This window comes from Prunus persica, chromosome G3 (assembly GCF_000346465.2).
Source record: "Prunus persica cultivar Lovell chromosome G3, Prunus_persica_NCBIv2, whole genome shotgun sequence".
Lineage (NCBI taxonomy): Eukaryota > Viridiplantae > Streptophyta > Magnoliopsida > Rosales > Rosaceae > Prunus > Prunus persica.
The window spans coordinates 14618691-14642259 of record NC_034011.1 but is presented as its reverse complement, the minus strand read 5'-3'; the positions used below and the strand labels follow the sequence as shown (position 1 = coordinate 14642259).

At 35.8% G+C, this 23569-nt stretch overlaps 1 protein-coding gene across 1 annotated transcript; it reads right to left on the bottom strand.

Moving 5' to 3' along the window:
• On the bottom strand, positions 426-22802 carry LOC18766008 (two pore calcium channel protein 1). The gene is made up of 24 exons (XM_007198870.2): positions 22534-22802; positions 22296-22439; positions 22083-22190; positions 20422-20517; positions 19249-19379; positions 18575-18635; positions 17206-17372; positions 14509-14614; positions 14260-14337; positions 13179-13240; positions 12806-12878; positions 10084-10149; positions 9839-9982; positions 8434-8491; positions 7961-8068; positions 6222-6285; positions 5776-5944; positions 4900-4964; positions 4687-4777; positions 3632-3718; positions 2448-2525; positions 1945-1982; positions 1738-1845; positions 426-816 (listed from the first exon to the last, which is right to left on the bottom strand). Exons 1-23 carry the CDS (start codon positions 22654-22656, stop codon positions 1758-1760), a joined length of 2205 nt encoding a protein of 734 aa, XP_007198932.1. The 5' UTR covers positions 22657-22802; the 3' UTR covers positions 426-816; positions 1738-1757.

The window sequence follows — 23569 nt, the reverse complement described above, 5'->3', positions numbered from 1 at the left end:
ATATACTCTCTCAAACTAATTTGGCAGGTGAAGCTTCCACTCAGATTTCAATTGTCCTATCATTTATTTTGTTTATAGTTGCTCACACTAGTCTTCGCTTGTACTCAAAGCCTTGGTCTCTAATTCAATGAAAGCTTTTATATTCGAACAAAAAGAACAGTCAGATTGCAATTTCTCTCTTTCTCCATCCAACGGTCCAAAAAATTTCACCCCAAAAGCTAGAATTTGGACTTTTTAACTGTATTATAACCTTTGGGAATGAATTAGTTGGCTTTCTGCGGCCACCCTCTACTAGAGACCCCAAAACGCCAGGAATAAATAAGCTGGAATTGCCAAAACAAATTCCAAACAACAAATGTGAGAATCCCTAAATTCAAAGGAGGTTCTGGATAAATTGCTAATTTAATTGACTTTAAAATATTAAATAAAGGTTGAAAATATATATGTATGTATTGAAAATATATAAAATATTTACAGGATATGCCACTCATAACGCCATATACCTTTTAGTGGTTTTACTTGTATAATCAATTAACATTACAACAAATTTACAAATTTGATGAACAATCTGTGTATCAGTAGCAAAAATGTGAAAACAAAAATTACTGGAAACAGAATCATGGTAAAAGCACTCGTTGATCGAACCTAAATGTAGGAACATAGTCCATTGCACAACAACGATGTATTCGTCTCCAGCAAGGTCTCACTTCCAAAAAGATTTCATTCTCAGACCAGCAAGAAAATCTGAAGACAAAGAGAGGTAGCCTTCTTGAGTCGATATTTCCTTCACTGTTTCTATAGTTCCATAAACACAATCTGCCAAGAATCACATAAAATATAAGTCGAAATGACCAACCTAGCTAATTGATGGAATGCCTAAACAAAACTTACTCTATGTCAATGCTATGCTCATTTATCTGAAAACTGTATCGACAATGCCCAAAAATTGAGAGAAGCACAATCGAAGTTAATCACAGTCTGACACCACTCAGCCAAGGCATTAAGATACCGGAAGTCAAGTGTTGTACAAGTCCCATTAAACAACATGGAATCTTAAAATGAAATATTCCTGGCACCCACAATTTGAAGCTATATCTTTGATTGCCTTAATTATCAGGATATTCTTAGTTACCCATGATTTCTATTGTCAGAGCTCCAACTTAACCAGCAGTCACTCCAGGACCCTATGCCCGGGTGGAGGCCTAGACCACCAGCTCGTTCAACATATCTTGTGCTTGACAGGCTTTATGGTCTTAATTTGGATCAGGTCAAGATCAGGAAAAATTGAGGCTTAGCCTAAGTTGTCAATTATAATGTTTTTCTCACTCACCTTATCGGTATGAAGACTAATGAAATCGGTTTGAGCATCCATTCATCGAAAATAACTTGCATCCCTCTGTGAGCCAGTGAGTTAAAGCGTGGCTTAGGGTTTACTTGAGGGTTTTAGGGTGAAGAAATTGAGTGTGCGTGTCACCGATTTTGGTGGGGGATATGAACAGCGAACGAAAATGACTTTTCAAATAGCCTTTGTCAATAGTTTGTTCTTTCACAAAAAGGACAAATTTGACATTCAATAAAGTTTTTAGTGGTGTATGAGTAGAAGCACCCATTTGAAAAACATAACTCATTAATCCACAATACGGGTGCATTCATATTCAAGATCATATGCTACAGGAGAAATTTTTGAAAGAATTAAATATTTTAACAGTCGACTTGAGATAAAAAGGAATTCATTACCACAATGGAAATATAGGAAGCTATGCATTAGAGGGCTGTGTCTCAGTTAGCTCTGCACTCAACATATGGTGGAGAAGAACATCAATTCTCTGGCTTTGAGTTTTGGAGCTGCACAAAATGCAAGATTTGAGTTTAGACTATCTGTAACACTTTTAAGAATAGGCTTAGGTAACAACTTGACAGCCACAATTTTTTAGAAATACGTACCCCAAAGATCGATGTCGATCTTCTGCTCCTTCCACTTCCTATATAAAGTAAGACAAATTTAAACTCATTTAGTAGCACTGAATTGATAATGACCACAGGTCTATTATACATGACTCCATAAAAGCAGGAAAAATGAAAAACTTCGGGGTTGAGTCCAAGCTTCCAACCCAGCAAGAATTTTTTCATCCTAAAATTTCAGGGTTGGCATGAGGTCAACCCTTATAATGCACACAGAAATCATTAAGGCCAAACTCTGTACAAAAAACCAGATCATGTAGAAAACTACCTGTGCTGGCTCTTTATAGAGACCATAAAAGTCAATTCAAAATTAGCCAGCTGTCACATCAACTATTTAATGCATGAATAGTTTTAATCCGACACCAGGGAATTTATGGGTTATAATTTGAAAATGTTCATTCAACATATGTTTAACAAGGAGTCCCAACGGCATAAATGAAGACAAAAACAAGGCTCATATGAATAACAACCCAAAAGATACTTACCTTCTCATCTCCTTCACATTTTTCTGATGTCTCAAGATCCATTTCAGCAAAGAAAGCCTCCAAGACAAAAGCTACTACCTGAAATTACATTTACCAAAAAAAACAAATTTCAGGTTTACTTTCTGTTATATCTTTAGCGAAACTGAGAGATATGCATGATGAGACACAAAACACCCATGCTAAGTACAAGCCAGCCTCAGTATCTAAGACCACTTTATTCAATCTTTCTGATTAAAGTGTTCCTACAAATGTCAAGATCACATCATTTCCAATGATTGAGTTTGCATATAGATGTGTAGAATCTCAAATTTCTTTACTTACAACATTTGCTAACCAACAGATAAATAAAAAGCTTACCAACCTCATTTTGATGCTTTAAAACAATAAAATATAGAGAAAAGATAATCTCTTCTTCTCTTTTTCAAAAAAAGAAATTGTACTGAGAATGATTCAGTACCCTGAAACATACTGCTGTCTAGTATGCATCTTAGTTTCAAAGGTTTTAGTGCGGAATATAATCAAGAAACAAACTAAAAAAGAAACTAAGAATCCCTTTTGCACGTTGACTGAATTTAATTCATTGAGAACTTTATCCATGCATCGACTGAGTTAATCATAAACCATTTTCTTGTTTGCGGGTACCTTATGCCTATGGACTAAAATTTACAGTCTTCTGCCAAGTGTTAGGAACTTAGGTAGTATAAAAGCACTTTGATAGGGCACTATGTGTGGATTTTCCTCCAATCCATGTGGCGATTGGGATAGACCTTGCTCCCCTCACTCCCACCCCCCGTCTTTTTTTCTTCTCTTGCTTCTCTCTGCAACGAACAAGGCCCGCAGTTTACTTGTTATATTTCATCGTCCAACTCCGTATGCTCAGTCCAAATTCGAGTCTGAGTGAGGTGATAGCAGCCTTTTTCCCCAATCATTGTTGGAAAGAGCTTATGCTCTTTAGAAAGGGAATGGAACTGGAGCAGAGCTTCCAACTCCCTAGTTGCAATTTTATAATGTTCATAGAAAAATTTATTCAGCAGAGGATTGTTTCACCCAATGTGAAATCTGAGTCGTACATTTGATGCATCAATGTATGAATTGCATGAGAATTCATGCATACAGGATATATTTGCATGCATGCATGTAATAAAGTACAGATGAAATATTGCAGTAACATTTTTGTAGCTCACCAAATTCAATAGCAGTAAGATAGTTATAAGATAAAAGCTGACAAAATATGCCATGCTCCACCAAGTTCCTGTTAATTCCTTGTAACCCTGAAATAGTAAAACATAAATGATTAGTGACATAATAGCCATTTATTTCTTCTTTGATCAAATATGAGGCAAAAATGATTATAATTGCTTAAGGGCCATGCTTGGTGACTAGGATTAGATTGGATTAGGAGGTAAAATGTATTACATTGGATAGAAAGGATAAATATCATTTATCGGCACTTGTGTCCTGGGTTTGTGTCGCGGTTCCAGGGTCTTGGGTCCAAGGTCAAAAGGGCTGGAGTAGTGGGATTATGTATCCCACCTTTTTGGTAGGGTAAGTTATCCTATAGAAATGCACATAATGGGATTATGGTGGGATTATCCTTTCATCCTATCCACATTCAGTTTTTAGCACGAAACATAGTATTCGATTAAGCTAATCCAATCCTACTACTTATCCTACCCACCAAACGAGGCCAAAGTGTTCCTGAACAACTTTAAAAAAGTCTGAATTCTGAAATCTGCTCCATGAAACATACGTGGTTCAGCAAATGAAGTGGAATGTTCAAGAAATGTATAATAACAAAATTATGCAAGAAATATACAGAAATAAATAAGCTAGATGCATTAAAGTAAACCAACCCACAGCGAAGGAAACACAGAAGGATGAGCAGTACACATCCAATAGAAAAGCATCGTAAAAAAGTATTGCAAACAAGGATATTCTGCTCTTGATCTATCACCCACAGATTTAAAGTTTAAGACAGGGTATTTAACATAACCAGTCCAATCTACTATGGACTACAGATAGACAGACCATTTGGCTTTCAGTTACGCATGATTTGTTTATGACAGATTCCCAGGATTTTTCGTCTCTGCATTCAGATAGGTCCTAAGAATTGCCAAGTTATTAAAGAAAAGGGCATTTCTCTTTTCCCCATCCAGTGGGGCTAATGGGGGGCTAGGGGGGAAAATGCGGGATATGTTACTAAACAAAATACAAAAAAAAAATAGGGACATTTATATACCTCTATCCAAATTTGCCAGTTCCCCATGACTAGCAAATTGAAAAGTGTCACCATCCCATTTGGGTAGTCATTGAAGTTGAAAAGTAAATAGCTGATTATGTCAAGAAAAGTCAATGAATTAACATTTAAGAAGGAGATAATAGCAATCCTGTTTGATATTCTACCAAATATCGCAGGTTTAACGAAAGGAGTCCCATCAATGACAAAGGATACTCATTCTCATAAAAATCTGTTCCTTCCAAAGAGGCATTTCCCGCATTAACAATTCCACCGAATACCTACAAATTAGAAAATAAAGAAATCCTTAGGGACCGCTATAAAATTGGTATAAAAGTTGAAGGTTTGATTATACTGTAGTGTCAGAAATGTAAGTGTATTACGAAGGGGTTTGGAAGACATGCCATGACATATAATTACAAATGGATTCAGTAACCACTGTCTGCCTTAGACAACATGGAACCTTTCAAACTGAGAATCATAAATAAGAATACTAGAGGCACCAAAAGTATTCCTCAATTTTGGTCAAAAAATCATAGGGCAGATAATCACAGTATCTTAGACATTAGACATAAGTTTGATTCAGAGTGGGAACAAATATGAACAATTGAAATGCTGTGACATCAATTGGTATCCAGAATTCTGATATTTATCTTGGTTTTAAAGCAGTACTCTTGAATGAAAATGAGCTTCATTTTTGCATCTCAAATGGTAAAATATGTAGAAGTTTTCAGCCTTTCTTTACAAATAAGAAAATAAATAAAATAATAATAATAATAATATAGGATGGTAGATAATATAGAGAATAGAGTCAATAAGGGTGTGACATCATTCAAGTAAAAGGAAAATGTTATCTTTTACTTTTTGTGCGACTAAAAAGAACACGTGTTATTGGAAAACTGTAGTGCCTTACAGTATTGTTGTGATAGTTTTATTATTATTTTTATTTTATTTTTTGTAGCTTTTTGGTTGCTATTTTAAATTCTAGAGTTTGCTTGTCTGGTCTGGTGGGCCAGAGGAACCCTTTGTCCTCTTTTTTTAATGAAAGACCAAAAAAAGTTACAAATGATAGTTTAAATAGCACTGTATTACCTGTACCCCAAGTGTACAATAGATACACATTACACAAAATATGGTCCCAAGGTATGGCATCAAACTTGGTATGAGAGTTAAGAACGTGGCAAGAAATGCTCGGTAACGCTGGACATGCATCAGGATCCTAATCAATCGTAACATTCTTGCAATGAGAAGGTAGCGAATCCTGTGAACAAGAAAATCAGAAATTCAATTACATTCATTGTCCTACAAAAATCTTGTAATCATGAAAGACTGTCCTATTTGGAGTCATGTGCCTAAACTCTAGGCGCAAGAAAGAATACTGCTTGGAGTCTTGCACCTAAACTTGCAGACACAAGAACTCCGAGCCTACAAGAAATCTCTGGCTTGAAGATAGTTCATCAACAAAAAATTAGAACCAGTAAAAAGCGGAAATATAGGAAAGCTAATAGCAGAGAGTATAAGAATTAGATTGCCCCTACCATTCTCCATTTGAGAAAAAAATTAGTCCGTCAGGAGTCACAAAAGTTATAGTTTCCCCAATAACTGCAAAAGTGATAATCATTCGTCATAGATATATTATGCAATCTAATAATGATAAGAACGATGCACAAAATCCAAATTTAATTAGGCATAGAAATAATACGTTAAAAACATGATTGCACATATCAAGTTAATAAATGTAAATGACATCTTTTTAGTTAGGTTTCTTGCTCCGATGTGTTCCCAGACTGATACCAAGTCCAAAAGTTCAGGTTTACTGCTTTAACTTCCCAGTTCGAAACATGAGATTCTTGGAAAGGTGAAATACCTATGCAATTTACAGTGAATTACCAAATAGGGAGACGGTAGGGGAGGGCAATGCTTACGAGGAAAGAGACACATAATGTTGAATGGGGCCACAATAATCAGCGAAAAACATATATGACAGACTTAAAGAATATCATCTTTAAAAATTCTTTGCTCTGACCTTGTTGAAAATGAAGGTAAAAATCAATTTGGTCTAATAAAAAGCTGAGAATGCTGAAAGTAGAGAAAATGGGGATTTAATTGATGCATATTATTGTCCAGTAAAAGGAGCAAATAGCTATACACAGAGGTATAAAATAGGTAAGTAACCCCTTACAATCATCCCACGGTTCTAGATACAGTCCAAAGTCAACCTAAAATTCAGTGAATTACACCTAACATCATGACGTATATACAACATAGTTTGTGGGGATAAAAAGTCAAGTTACATATTGAACAATACTTCGAAGATCTTGATATGTTAGAAATCATTTTTAAGATCATATACCAAATTATAAACAAAACTTCACCATCCAACACCCCTAGAAAAACCCTCTCTCTTCCTCTTCAATGGCGTTATTGAAGTCCCTCGACTGTTATCCAACTCCTCATAGGCTGCCACAGCTCTGTAGCCTTAAGTGCTATTAATTGTCTCTTCCAAGTTGGATTTATTTGCTCTCTGTCGATGGAGTATGCAGAGAGTGAGGGAGAGGTGTCCAGCGAGCAGGGGATTGTTTTGGTTTTTCTATTTCATTTTAAATTTTCTATTTCAACTTAGTATTATTTTGTTTTAATTTTTTTTAAAAGATAAGAATTTTCATAAAGAATCTCTTAGTAATTGTTTGTCTGCTTGGCGCCAACAAAGATGACATGTAGGCCAAAAAAACCAACCCAGTTGTGCCATGTCATCAAACTTCACAAATTTGTTGAGAGACTTAACGGAGGTGGGAAATGTCAGACATGGAAGTTAAATTCAGGGGTTTAAGTGAGACAAAATAAAATTCAGGGGAGAAAGTGAGATTCGGATGATAGTCTAGGAGGCAAAACAATAATTAAGCTTAGATTAAAATAAAAAGTGAATCTTTTCAGATATATGTGTAGTGTAGGTAATGTGAGGTTTTAGAGATGGCATGCTTAGCAAGTAATATGTCCTTCTGGGTCATGCAGTTTTGTACTTGTGAGCCACTTGATAGTGCTTCCCATGAAGATTAGGACTGTATCAAGATGTTCCCTACCAAGAGCCTCTTTGGGCCACATGTTGTCTTGAACATTTTTCTTATCCTGTTGCTTAATAAACCAATTCAAGACAATGACCAAACAATAGAATTTATATGAGGGTACACGTGCAAAAGAACTATTTTGGTTTACAATTAAGGCACTTCATTCATCATTAAAGTTTTAAACATTGTATGTGATTGTCCGTACAGGTTACCTATTATCCATGTGACCAGAAAATCAAAGCGATTTTGACCATCCCTCCAATAGTTCTGAAATCCAAAAGAATAGACTTTCAGAGCCATTTCCAGTACATATATCCACCCTGTGGGACACAAAACAAACCATTTGAACAATTTAAAGCTAAGGTCCCCAGAAATAGCTCTCAAAAACTGACATCAACAACTGGCTGTGAGGAAACTAAAGAAAATGCATATGATTGTTAATAACAACCAGCTAATGTACTCTAATTATTCATCAGCAACCGAAAACTGGAAATTGAAGTACTTTAACTGGTTGGAATATATGATTGTGCTTTCTTTGATATATATAATAACCCCAGGCCACAAGTTTTAGAACATTTTGAAATTTAGACAGCTATAAACATCTTCAATACTAAATGCATCATTATTCAACTCCTATTCCAAGGAAGACAGTACCAGAAGAATTAATACTGTAGGAAGCCCTTACCAAAGACAAACTCTGCCGCTTGCCATGCCTTTTGACCAGTATTGTTTTCTATATCAAGCTGAAGCCACCAAATTCAAAATTAACATACATCGCGATACAAGTCGATATATAAATAATAACAGCAATTAATAATGAGCTATAAAATGTTCAAATTATTCAAACCATGGTTAAGAAGAAAGTGGCATAACATTCCATTGAACCCTTCATAAATAATGAAACAAGATCGCAGATAAAAACAAAATGTGAAAGTGATAGTTTTCTTGCATTGACAAGAATAGATATCAGTAGTCTTTTTGGTGGAGGAGCACGACAGAGGAGTGTGGGGGTTGTGTGGAGTGGGACGACGACCAGGTGGGCAGAGATGGGGCTAGATCAGGTGGAAGATCTGTGGGAGCCGCTGAGGATGGGGCAAATGGGAGCTGGGTGTGGCATGGGGTTGTGGCCTTGGTGGGGAAAGTGGCTGGGGGTCGAGCTGGACAGTATGGTGAGTTGTTGTCCGCGGTGGGAGGGGGGGGGTGTTGGTGAGAGAGAGGGAGAAGGGTGATGGCGGCTGCCATAGGCGGGGAGGGGGAGGCTGGCTGGGATGGGATAGTGGTTTCTTTTCCTTTTTAATTATTTAATTTTAAATCTTGTTTTTATTAGTTCAGGCTGTATTTATTCTGTTTTAAATTGAATTCAAATAGTTATATCTTTTATTTATTTTATAAAAAAATTAAAAGGGAATTTAATGAAATGCACCACATCGCCTGACAGTTCCAAACCCAAGGACAGAATTTGCCAAATTGAAAACACAGGAACCAAGTTGGCCAACATAATAAAACATGGAACCATTTTGATATTTAACCCTTAAATTTAGTAAAACTTTATTCTCAATTAAAGTTTGACAATTCAAATTTTAATGTTATATAATGATAAATGCCACTTCGTAAGAGGGATCCCTAGGGATGAATAGTTGAAAGGGATACCATTGTTGGGAGCACTCTGCATTGTGGTTTAAGGATCCGAACCTCCTAGTTTTTAGGTCCCCATTTTAGAATCTTCCCAACAAAAAATTAGCAAAATCTGAGATTGTTGGAGCATTTTATTATGATAATGCACATTTCGCTGTTTTAGTGGAAACATTGTGTTCGTCCATCTGCTATGTTATTGTTAGATGTCTTAATACTTTCAGATTTCAGTCATTTTTTGCAACTATGATCCTTGAATGATGTCCTAGAAATCAAACAGTTCGGATCATCGGATTGCATTGATGGTTGGCCTAACCTGCAATCCCTCTTGGTGAATAGTAAAAGGGGATCTCTCTTTAGAAGCTCCGTATATGAATACATGTATTTGTGCATGCGTATGTGTGCACACTGATTTATGCAGAGCAGTTGTGTAATTTCTATTGAGTTTCAAGCCATACCGTTGTTTCGACAATAACAGCAACCAGATTGACTATGAGTATGAAGGATATTATGTATCCAAATTTGGGGCTCCGTACGAAGGCCTTCAACTTCTCAGACAATAATGAATGGTAGAATGAAGGGAATTTTTCAAACAAAGATGGCTGCACCCAAAATTTAAAGTGTCCAGTATAAGAACACTTCACCATCATATTAAATGAACCAGCAACTTTCTTGTGTTTTGGGTCTAAGCAATTCAACTTACAGTATCCTCCTTCGGGAATCTTAGACCAATGGCATTGCAAAGGTCTGTAAATTCTTCCAAGTTGATCTACCAGTGAAACAGATAAATGTCCAGCAAATAAATCAGGGAGATGCAGAGTTAACAAATGATAGTGACCAAATGAAACTTAATATATAAAGTACACACAAGATACATGCTAACATGCACATGTATCAAAGGAAGGGCAGTATATAGAAAAAATAATAAAAATATCAATCAGAGAGATACTAGCAAAGATATGTTAAACCCAGATCTCATCTGCAGACTCACGATTTAATAGGAGAATTATCTAACTATTTCAACTCCTTAACAGATTGGATCTGCCAAAAAATTAACAGAGGAAAAAACTGATTTTCCCAAAAGCCCGTAAGAGAAGTGTGAAATGTGTTCCACAATAAGTCCTCAAAACAAGTTAGTTTGGAATTCACATTGTGGACAGATAATCATGAACTATAGGAAAATCAGGGCAGTACTTTAGTAACAAATTAACAATAAGGGGGATTAGTGCTGGAACATAATTAAGATCTCCTATTATGAAAGTATGGCATAGCAAGGAGATATAAATCACAAACACTAGTTATTGTGCAATGATCCCAGCTGGTGATAAGACTTATCTACAAAGATTGTAGTACAATTTATCTCTACATGGCAAAATGCTGCTTCTCAAGCAGAAGAGTTGAGACTCTAGATGATACTCCAAGGGTTGCATCAATGGATCATGAAAATGTTAATCTTACTCTTAATAAAACTGAATGTGTTCTCTCTGTAGTTAGTTTGGGTAAGCTAGGGTTAGTTTTACCGAAAACATATTTTCTCAAGATGGATCCCACCACCAATTACTACAACAGGGTTAACCACTATATGCAAATTCTGCCATGGGAAGAATAAGATCCCAATTAGTCACATGAAGTGTCTCAACAATCACCCTTCTGTTCACCCACCTTGGATTTTCCCTTAATCTGAGGATGAAAAGGGCTGGAAAGAGAAGTTCAGTATGCAATAGTTTCAACAAAGTTCACCCAAATAGCACATGAACTTCACATCTCAATCACAAACTACGGTTATTGACAGTCCATGTAAATGCAACACCTCTTTGAAGAATATTATGGTGATGTACACCGCATAAAAGTCTTGCTACAGGGAATGAAATGACTAGTTTTAGAAAGTCTGTCCGCTACCAGAAAATTGACAGCCTTTGATAGTCATTGTAAGACCCAGAATAAAATCCATACTAATGACCTGCCACAATTCATGTGGAAGAGGCAACCAACCCCTCTTTAGTCGTTTAAATCCCACAACTTTCCCGGACAAAGAATTATGACTCAGTGAATCAACCAGCCTTTTCAATATTATGTTTGAGAATAAAGGTATACTCTTGTTAGAAATAACTCCATCTAGCACATTGGACATTCAACTTCCTGTCCGAATTCAATACTTGAGTGCCTCGTGATCAGAATACAAGAACGAACTCCTTATGAACAGTAACACCAATGGTTGAGAGCTTGCACTACTTATCATAAATAGAAAAAGATGTTAATCCTCATCCAACTTTTCTCTGTTAGAGGAAATTGGCTTTTTTTTTTTGGAATAGAAACGTTTGTATTGATAATCAAAAGGGAAACTGAACTCAAAAAACAACAGAATAAGGGAAAAATATAGCTAGCCTACTGCTCCGGAATATATATATATCTAAAACTAGAAAACACTTATATAAAATCATCTTAAGACTGCTTCCATATCTCTCAAGATGATGGAGTAGTGATAATCCTTCAACTGCCCAGAAACAGAGGCCCAAAGAGATGCCCAAAATTTAGCTCTATCCTATAAACAGAGGCCCGAAATTGACTTATTTTCTTGACTAAGAACACGCCCAATTTCTACTTGGAAAGCCAATTATCTTGCTTACAATTGGCATAACTAATTTGTGTACCAATTAATTATACATATCAATGTTTGTATCAAATGGGAAAATGATATCCATATAAAAGATTTTAAAAAGTGACATGCTCATTGAGTTGGAATGAGGTGTGTCGCACAACCCCACACCTCCCTTTGGCATGCACCAGTGCATTATTATAAAATTTCACAGGATTACCATAAGGACCGCATTATCATAATGGTGGCTCTCGGGGCACCTAGATAATTCCTCTCTACAACCCTGCATCATTTGCCCTCATTCCTCTTCTTTTCTTTTTTTTTCTTTAAAAAAAATAAATAAATATTTCCCCCTTCTCCCCTCTCCCTTCTCCCTACTGTTGGCCGGTCAGGACCCTTTTTCTCCAAATTTTGAATGTTGAAAAAGAAAATTTGAAAAATGGACTATGTGATGGTAAAATGGGCAAGTAAGGGAAACTTTTTAGAGGGCGGGCTAGGAGAGCAATTGTGTGGATGTCAGTGGAGCCAAAGTAAAATTTGTAAAACTCATCATAGTATCACTCACTAAAATTTATGAAACCCTCTACCCATGGGTTATCCACTCAAGCATAACGTTTTGTGTCCACAACCGTGGATTGTTGTATTTAGATGTCAAGTGCACACCTTACTAAAAAATGGGCAGTTCTAGTTGAATTATAAATACTAGAAAACAAAATAATCATAAAATTAATCTAGGTGATGAGAAAATAAAAATAATGAATGTGTCAAATTCATACTAAAGAATTAAAAAAAAACTAGTCTAATTAAGAGCCAGAAGAAATTAATCTACCTGGAAATCACCACTGGCATCCAGCTCATCAAATATCAGCCCAAATTCTTCCCTCGATATTTTTGGCAAAGTCCTAAACAAAATTTAAACAAAGAAATAGTTCAACATTTGCGGGGTCGACATCACGAAATAATAAAAATCACAAACTAGCAGTTGACACATGCAAATATTTTACAACACAAGATAGATCAGGACAATGTAACACTGACACAGTATAAGAAATAACTAGTTGGTCTGCGTATGTGAGGCAAGCACGAAAGGGGCACAGTCAACTTAGTAAGACACTGAGTACTCACTTTCACATTCAAGCAAAAGGACCTCAAAATATACATGGAACATTGACAGCATATGGATTAGATTGAACCATCAATACCTGTATTTATTTAGTTCCTCAAATAGTTGAATGCACTGATCCTTATTGAGAGATCCAACATTCTGTCAAACACAAAATGATGGAACACTTAGACCAATTATGACATGCAACAAAATGTTAATAGCAGTAGAACATAATCAACACACCACACGCAACAGAAGAAACTTCCATATAAATGTGAATCTAATTGTGATTATTATGTTTTACCTACAATCCCGGCTAAAGATCTACAGCATTGCTACAAATTAAATAAACAGTGTTTCCCAGTGGGAAAAAGGAGAAAGAAAAAACTGATAACAAGGATGGAAGTTCAAGGAAAGCTAACTCACCATAATTACAGAATCTGAGACAACATGCACATACAAAGCACATTTTTTACAACAAAACTCAGATGGAATAAGTAGTTTTCTTTTGCTTGGCATTCAATAAATCCAACTGGCAGTGTAGCAACCCATAAACTTAATTTTCTCCTTTGAAGCTCTCAATTTTCTCATAAATTTGAACCCTCCCCAAACTTGTTCCTCCCCATCTGCCCGCCATTTTATAAAACATTTTTTTGAAGATTGATGTTCAAGCCACATATCTACATGCCTAAAAGGCTTTGGTGATGATCGCCGGACTCACCATTTCTTCAGATTAGAATAGAATAAAAATCATACAATTGATAAAAGCCACTTTGGTGACCACTCTTTCTCTTACATGACTTGGGTAACACTATATCTGCACCACAATTTACGATAACTTTCTTTATTACCTTCCTTTTCATTGTGCCCCCAATCTTCATACATTCCAACTAACAATCTTAATGCAAATATGTTTTGCTTCCCTCTTCCTTCCTTACCCCTCTTCTCTTGTACCTTATCCAAAACCTAAAATTTTCCATTCCCTTTTTCCGTTATTTTCTTAAGCATTGAAGGTCTGACAGATGAGAAGTCACTAAATATAGAGATGAGAAACTGAATAATAAATGTATAAAGGAAGATGCTCATATCTCTTATTTCCTGTATGAAAGAAATCAGCGAAAGTTATTGAAAAGCAGTCCAAAGGAAGATCTAAAGGATGAGCGGCAACCATTACTTACATCCTTATCTAATAAATTGAAGGCCTTTTTTAGTATACTTTTCCTCGACTGATCCATCTCAGAAACTTGTTTTGCAAGCTACAAAACAAATAAGATATAAGCATGTGCATTCATATTTTTTCCATCAACACTGCTAGTGTAGTAAGCTATAGCAGCAGCTTAACAAGTGACGACCAAATACAAATAGAACAGTTGCAGTCATGTAGTTAAACACATGGTAAGAGCTCAAAGTAGATAAATGAAATACACCTGACTTTTGAAGCTGTCGTATACAACAGCAAGGATCAAATTAGTGACAAAGTAAACTCCCAGCAGCACGTAGAGAACAAAAAACAAGGAATACCAACGTGAAGCCCTAAATAATAAATATAATAACATTTCATTAAATAGTGGCACCAACGAAATAAAAGTGCAAATCATGTAATAAGAAAACATTAATAAAACTGTAAACTACTCTAATACCAATTTGCAGAGGAATAAACAATCTCTAGAAGCTAAAATAAAAGGAAAATGCCAATGTTAAACTTCCAGAAATCCTAATGTGTCCCCAGAAATGCTATTAAGGCCCCGTTTGGTTCATGGGAAAGGAGGCTTGTGGGATGGGAAATCAATTACTTTCCCATGTTTGGTAAGTCCAAGCATGGGAAATGGTTACCCAACATATGGGAAAGTATGGGGGAAAGTGAAGCCCTCCTTCCAACTTGCGTCTTGTTTTCCCTCCTCATGGGAAAGTTTGGGAAAATGAGTCAACATTAAATGCATATTTTTCATGAACATTTTGTCCCCATTAACAATTTAGAATTACAATATATCATTAAATGCATTCTTTTTTTATTTGATTTAATATGGGAATAATTGGAAAACTATACAAACTTTGTTTTCCATTCCTACTCAAAACAAACATGGGAAAAGAAATAAAGTGATATCTCCCGGTTACTTTCCCGGCATTACCAAATGTGGGAAAGGAGTCTTCCATTTCCCATCCCTTAGGAAATGACATGGGAAATGATTTCCCCTCAAATCCGTTCCGTGAACCAAACGGGGCCTAAAAGAACTTAATAAATAAATAAACCTAAATGCACTACAAGCACTTTAAAGTAGCCATCTAAAGAGAAACTTTTCTTCTCTGTTTCGACAGGGCTGTATATAGTTTCCTCTTTCTCGTGCATTTATGTTGATTTCCCTATTGCTTGACTGATCCCCCTTCACTTTTCGTGGTGACTTTCCTCCTGCTGACTTTTCTCTTGCATTTAGGCTGATTTGCTTATTTCTCATTGATTTTTATCCCATAATGTGTCCATAATATGAAAGCAATACCTTCTTGATTTTTTTACATTACCCACATGTTCAAAAAAAAAAACTTCCTCCAGATTTTCATAACAGTTCCCGAAGGATAACTGTCTATAAATAAATTTTGAACCAGCTCAAATGGACCTTTAGATTGACAACAAAGCAATCCGATTCAAGGCTATAGAGAATGGAAAATGCAGGGGAAATTGTTTTTTTATAAGAAACGTAATTTCCTTAAAAAAGAAGAGAACAATGAATAAATTGTCCACTAGTCTGGCTAGCACATGCTAGCTAAACAAATAGGCATCTTAGAGACTCGAATGTGCAGAGAGAATTTACCTGCCAATCATATTTCAGGCATCTTAGAAAAGGATATTACTGTTTCAAGATTTGAACCAGCTCGGCTAAAATGGAAGGCAAAAGACCCTCCCAAGGTCAGAGTTGCTCATGTGAAGCTAAACATGTGTGATCAGCTTCCAACAAAGAAGACCAGATCAGCATTTAGCTCCAACCTAGTGAGTGATGTGCAGAGAGCAGGGTGAAATTGTCAATCAAGTCAATCATCGCCCAACTGTTATTTAACTCTGGTTAAAGGTAATAAGGATGATTTGGATGGAAAGAAACAGAAGAAATTTTGAAGAGCATAAAAGGGCAGAGGTGGAAGAGCTGTGTGAAGTTTTGGTCATCCTTGTGGGCCACTGTATCTAATGGTTTTAGAGATGTAGACTTGTTAGAAATCCTTTTTTCTTTTAGTCCACGAAAACAAAATTTTATTAGCGCCCAAAGTCAGTACAAAAACAAGGTGGACGAGAAACCGACCAGCTAGATAACCAGCTAATGAAAAGGGCATCATGCAAAACTTGACAGAAGCGTATTAGATTGGAAGGCAACAATAAGTTGGGATTAGTTGTTCTTGTTAAACAAATAACATTTTGTAGGATTTTCACTTTTTCTTCTTTTCCCCTTTTTTTTGGGTTTGATTCTGTATTCTGAAGTGTACTTCTTGTCCACAGATTGTATTGTTTGATTTTTATTAATAAATGTTTCTTCCTTTTCAAAAAGAGGTTAGGTAATTCAGAACTAAACATAGGGAATAGAGACAGATATAATTTTTTTTATTGTTTTTAAAGAAGGCAATAGGATTTCAATATTTCCTAATTCCCGTTCATCTCCAAGGAGTTACATACCATCCAAATCAACTCAAATTAAAAATCCCTAAAGCTCCATTTGGATGGAGGGATTCAAAATCTATGGATTTAGATGAGATTATAAGGTAAAATTGTTCGCATAGACAATCCATGCATGCCAAGATTTGGACAAGAAAGGAAGAAAACAAATGGATTTCAAATGATTCCTTGCATGTAGTCATTTCAAATCCATTTCAAATGTACTACATCTAGTTATTTCAAATAAATTCATTCTAATGTGGTAGAGTTTTTGTAGCAAATTTAGCCTTGTTGTCAAATAAATATCCTTTCTTTCAAATCCTTCCATCTAAATGGAGCCCAAAATAATGGGAAACGCATGAAAATATATATAGCAAAATTTAACATTTCTCAGCTTGGCAGTAGCAAACCAGACTTTATTGGTTGAAACTCAAAACCAAGAGAAAGAAACAAGAGTAAGATTATAATCAATTTTCAAGACAACACTTACTTGTAGGCAGGTATCCAGACATCTGGATTGTTGGACGTGGTGAATAAAACAAACATTTGATACAAGGTGGTACCATACGAAGTAAACATTATTTTCCCCTGTTGGGTATCTTCAAACATGACATAGGCTAACCAACTGGCAAACAGAAGAAATAAAAGCCACATAGCCTGCAATTGAAAAAAAATTAAACAGTGAAAGCCTAAAAAGGAAGCTTATTCATTGAATATTAAAATTTTGAAATTGAAACAGAACTGATGGAACTTTACCATCACAGAAGCCTTAGGAACTGTATAACAGAAAGTAAGAATTTTTTTTTTTGATGGCAACTAGAATAATAGAAGTCGGAAAGATGAACAGAATCTAGGGTCAACCTACAAAAACTACAATACATGAACAAAATCTCTCAAACATGAAAAAACCAGAAGCAGCAGCTTCCCAAGATACACTCAGGCTCAGTGCAACGCTCTTCCACAATCAAAAAGGATTGCACTAAGAGAAATGTCTCTAAAATGTCTGGACAAAGAGGCAAAAAGTCTAACTCTATCCAAATTGACTCCAAACCCTCTTCCTTATCTCTAAAGATTCTCTTGTTCAAATCCTAAACCTTAAATCCTTAACCCCTTCATTCATGAAACCCCCTACCAACACAGAGCAGTTTCTAGAGAAAACCCACACCAAGCCAAACACCTCCTGAAATCCTCCAAATCTTAGTAATGAACCTGCAGTGCAGAAAAATGTGGTCTGCATTCTCCTCATCCAGTTTACACCACGCACCAAGGCAGAGATAACCATACAAAGAGTCTTCTCTACAACATGTAACAGGTATTTAATTTTCCATGAGCCACCACCCAAGAGAAAATTTGCACCATAGCTGGCATACAGGCCATCCAAATGATCTTAAATGTCTCTGAGGACGAATCCAGTTTTTCTGTACCAATGAAGGAACAATGATTTGCAGGAAAAAGCTACCAGAAGGATGCGTTGACCATGATCTTTGGTCAACTAGACTCGAGCTCAAGGAGACATTACATATAAGAGAGGACAAATCTGCAAATACTTGGAACTCCCTAGCATTGAAGTTTAGATAAAATTGTAAGTTCAATTAAATAACACCAAGTGAAGAGAGAACTGCCAAAGAAGAGATGGCGGCATTACAATTCAAAGAAGCTCGATACAAAGTGGGAAATAAACAATGGAAAGACGACTTCCCCAACACAATATATTCCCAAAATCTGACTCTCCTCCATTACCCACAACAAGCTTCAGGAGAGGGGGCCAATAATATAAATAAAGATAGCAGGTAAGACAATAAGGAACTAACAAAATGATGGCACAAAAATAACAGCACAACAATAGATAGTTAACAAACCAAGATGTTTAAGTATGTGCCAAGCATTCCTGCCAGGATGAGCATGCACGACCGCAACTCCCTATTAATATAAGTAAAATGGGAAAAAGGAAAAAAAAAAATTAATCAACACCGCAGCATCAAACTAAATCAAGATAAAGTTGTTAACAATAAAAAGAACCGTTAATATAAGTACGATATTGCGAATTCGTGTCGTGTTAATACTAAAAAAAAAAAATCAAAACCACAGCATCAAACTAACTCTACATCTGATGTTGCCCTAGAGTTACTTTATTTTCCTCCATAACGGGTATGTTACCTTAAATAACAATGAGAAAAACCACCTAACGTGATGTCAAAGAGCTAAACCATACAAAGATGTTACAGTTCAACCAAATGATCATGTTTGGTCTAATTACAGTCCCTTAAAATAATTTTGTTCAAATTTATATAAGCAAAATTCCTGTGCATAAGTCAAAAAAAATTACATGTCAAGGTTGCACGGTCATCCTTGCTTAAACTGATATAAGTAAATTTCTTGTGCAAAACTAAAGAAAGAACTAAAGATGGTTGCATGCTGGAAAAATCTCCCTTCTTGCCCCAGGCTTTTTTTCCACCAAGTTTGAAAGAATCTCCGTGTATGACTATGTACACCACACTGAATAAACACATGAATCAAGTTTTACACACAATACCTAAAGTTTAAGATGAAAAAGATAACTCTGATGTATGGCGCAATCCTGAGAGGAAGGGAATCAAAGGCCGTTGGAGACAAATAGAGAACATAAACCATCAGATCAGCAACCAAAAGTAGTAGGCCCATGACCTGAAAATCAAAATCAAAATCAAACAAATTTATTACTAAAAAGAAACAAAATTATCATATGGGTGTTACGGCCCGTGGACAAATCAAAATTTTGAATTCAACCTTGATTTTATCATTTCTACACCAAAAACTGCTCTCTTTTCTGAACTCTTTATAGGGAAAAGCTATCGAATATAACTATTACTGTAGCAAATCGACAATATCGACGTACTTTATTTATGCAATATCAAGACTATCTGGGCCTATTTTCAATCAAAACAATCAGTTTATTTGAGAACCATGTTACGGTAAAAGTTCTATTCAATATCGTTTCCCCTATTTATAAGGCTGAAGATATCAATAGTTAGGTCCAAATGCACAAAATAAATATTATAATATACATGCCTAGAAAAGATGAACACTACCATTTTAGCAGTTCACTTTTTCGTACAACCGTGGCCTCTAGAAATAACCATATGTTGTCACAAAGGACTAAAGGCCTAAATCAATTTCTCAAGGATTTTTGGCTGGATTCTTTGCTTAGTTGTCTTTTATAAGAAGATAACTTTCTATCTGTGCAAAACCCAGAACCCTAGACCATATTTTTCTGCCTTCTATTATGAAGAAAAGTCTAATATACAGATTTCGAATATTCAATATGAAAGGCATATTGAAGATGTCTTGTGTGATAAACATGAAAAACATACATACTTTGTAATATTCATGTAAATTCCTTCATGGTTTATATTGCATTCCTAAAATAATAAAGAATTGCATAACAGTTAAATAAATCAAAACTTTGACCAAAAAAATTAAAACTTGTAAAAAGGGACATTTTGGCCCAAATGTCGAGTTGTACACCAATATTGTCATCCTTGGTTACAGGTAGCACCAACAGTAGCCAGGATCTAACCACCCAAAGCTCCCCCACCCAACCCACCGAGTCATCTCAGATTATTTGGATTTGGCAAGCAGCAAATCAAGTAAGCGCAATTTGAATCACATAAACGGTTCTACAAGACCATAATTACAGCCAACTATAAAGCCAAAACCAAACACCTACCTTAAATCGATTAAGATGATTTTTCCAATAGAGATTGAACCCTTCGTATGAAATTGGAAAGAATGTGTGCACCATAAGTATAATGAGTGTTATGCCCTGCACAGGAAAAGGTAAAATTTAAAAAAATTTAAAAGATAATAGAAAACTAGCTATCTAATGCATTATAAAACAGAAAATAGACACACATTAAAAAATAAAAAAAAATAAACGAAATGTCAGAAAAATGAATGTAAGAAGCTCAGGTGGACCACATGAATCTTCAAACAACATTTTTCCAGCACTGATCGGGCAGTCAGGCTACACCTAGGAAAAAAGTATTTTCCATATTCAATTTCTGCTAAGTAAACAACAAATATACATTACTTAATAAATTGTTTATGCATTCTAACTTTAACTACAGTTTGTTAGAAGATGGAATTTTGTTTGTGCATGCTAATGGTATCCAGCCCTACTTGTTAAGGAGTACTGTCATTAAAAGGTACCACTAAATTCTAATACTGGTTGAGATAAGTTTACAAACTTGAAAATAAAAGTCAAACAGAGGTTTATAATCAATATCCTTAAACATCTATACCAGTAATGCGAGACCAATGTTCAAAATTATTACCTCACCCACAACCCAATATTATCGGGAAGAAAATGAAATATATTATTTATTTAGAAAATCCAAAGTTCTGGTTCGAGATAATTCATAGCAGAGTGTTTTTTTTAAAAATAAAACTATAATGCAAGGAGGTGGTATATATGACGTTTTCTGTCTGTTGGAAATAGAAATAAAAATATAACCAATTAAGGTTCTAGTCTATTAAAAACCCGTATAGAGTTATAATAATTCTCTCCCTAATTTATTGATACTGTCTACTGGACTTCCAATATTACCACAAGTGCTTGGGGGATTACACAAAACCTACTTCATCTTCAGAGGAGAACAAAATATCTCAATCGGATAACAAAAGTTAGTGTGATCTAATTGCTAAATAATCGAACTAAAAGCAATTGTTATCCAGCATTATAACAGCTTAAACTTTTGGGATAGTGGTAAACCAACCAACTGTATGTATCAGATCAAGAGACCCTAAGTTCTAATGAAAGCAATTACAACCTTCCAATGTCAATTTGAATTCCACATGTTGGGTTTTAATTATCATGATTTAACCATTCCATATGCACCTTGTGATCGTGAGTGGTGCAAATATTTTTGCAGCACTCCTGGACACAAGGACAAAACATTTTGAAGAACTTCACCTTCCACAAATATTTTTTTTTATAAGAAACATTCAATTAAAAAGATAACCAGCCAAATACAACAAAAACAGGTAAAACAGGTGGACAAGAAATCCACCAACACCACCAGAAAGAAACAAACAAACAAAGAGCCGACAGACAACCAGACAGCTACAAACCCAAACACACAAGATCAGTACATTACAGCCTTCCAACCCAAACCCAAACACCCATTTTGAAGAACTTCACCCTCCACATATAGCATAAGTAAACTAATGAGTTCTAAAGTTTGTAAGGTATTAAAATGGTAAACTTAAAACAACTCATTGAAATCTTTAAAAGCAATGTCCAATGGGGTATCCAACATTTATGATGAACTTTATTCGAAAGTTGAATATGAAACTACAATAGCAAGAGAGTCCAAAAGCTAAAATTACCTCAAAAATAAGCGACTCAACAGCATTTAAGTATGGCAACTCCCCAAGATAGTAGTAGTCTCTGTCACTACATGTATATTCAGTATACCTCGCGCACCATAGAGGTTTCTGCACAGAATTAACCAACACCAAACAACAATCAAAGGGGATGCTAAAATTGGACAAATAAATAACCGCAAATAACTATAAATAAAAATAAAAGCAAAAACTCACCTCAAGGAAATTGAGTATTATGAGAGCAAAATATAGGAAAGCCCAAAGGAAGCTAAATCGAACATAAAGAAAGTAAAACTTTGCAGCACTCTGGAAATTTTCTTGATCAAGTATCTGCTCAGGCAAGCCAACGCCATCTTCCGCCTGCAGATTATTGCAATTTCAGCCATGATTGCAATGCATTTGCAACTCAAAGAGCAAAGAGTAAAGAGCAAGATTGAAAGAAGGTTTGTCAGACCAAATCGACGAGTGCGGCAGCTTTCTGATAAGGAGAGCCAAAGGTGATGGCATCGGAGCGGCGTCTGAAGACCGCCAATCGATCGCCGCTGCCCTCACCGCCGAGCAGAGGCTTCTTCTCCATCTTCTTCGTCGCGCTTTTGAGTTTGACCCAAAATGGAAAATGGGTTGCTTCGTCTAGTTACACTACGTTATTTGCGGCAGTTTGTCACCCGCTTTGTCTGCTGCTTAATAATATCTTCTTTTTTCGGCTGGACTCTTTCCGCGGAAGTATTACGTGTAGGATCGGGGATCGGGTTGTGGTTTTATTACGGATGTGACCTGAATCTGTAGATTTTGAATGTTTTTAGTCGGCAAAGGCTATGGGGCCCGTTACCACCTGAATCTGTAGATTTTGAATGTTTTATGTCGGCAAAGGCCATGGGCCCCATAGTAATAGTTAGGGGTGGGCACTCAAACCGGCGAACCGGAAATCCAAACCAAACTGCACCGAACCAAACCGGAAAAAAACCGAGTTGACTAAAAAGTCAAAAACCGGTCAAAAACCGAACCGGACCGGTTTGGACCGGTTCCGGATCCGGTTCCATGTCTTCAAAAACCGAACCGGGCCGAACCGAACCGGTGAAACTAAAAAAATATATAATTTCAATATATATATTTATATTTAATGCTATATTTTTAATTTCACTAAAAAAAACATAATATTTATCCAAGTTCAATGTCAAAATATCTCTATTTTCTCACTTTAATATTTATTTTTTATATGAAATTGAATAATTTGTTAATTTTCAAGTAAAAAAATAATATTTCAGTTGAGAATTGTATTAAAAAGTAATTTTAAAAAATAATTTTTATAATCCGGTTCAAAACCGAACCGAACCGGAACCGGACCGAAACCGGTTCAAACCGAACCGGACAGTTTTTGAAATTTTTTTAATTAAAACCGAACCGAACCAAACCGGATGAATAGTATTGGATCGGTTCTAATTTGAGGCAAAAACCGGTCCAAACCGAACCGTGCCCACCCCTAGTAATAG

Bases quoted from the DNA above. Each gene is read 5' to 3' on its own strand.
- LOC18766008 (XM_007198870.2), bottom strand. From the start codon at position 22,656: ATGGAGAAGAAGCCTCTGCTCGGCGGTGAGGGCAGCGGCGATCGATTG. The intron at 2,526-3,631 runs GTGAGCTACAAA...ATGTAATTTCAG, and splicing joins TCTTACTGCTATTGAATTTG to GTAGTAGCTTTTGTCTTGGA. The intron at 1,846-1,944 runs GTACGTATTTCT...CATTTTGTGCAG, and splicing joins GATCGACATCGATCTTTGGG to CTCCAAAACTCAAAGCCAGA.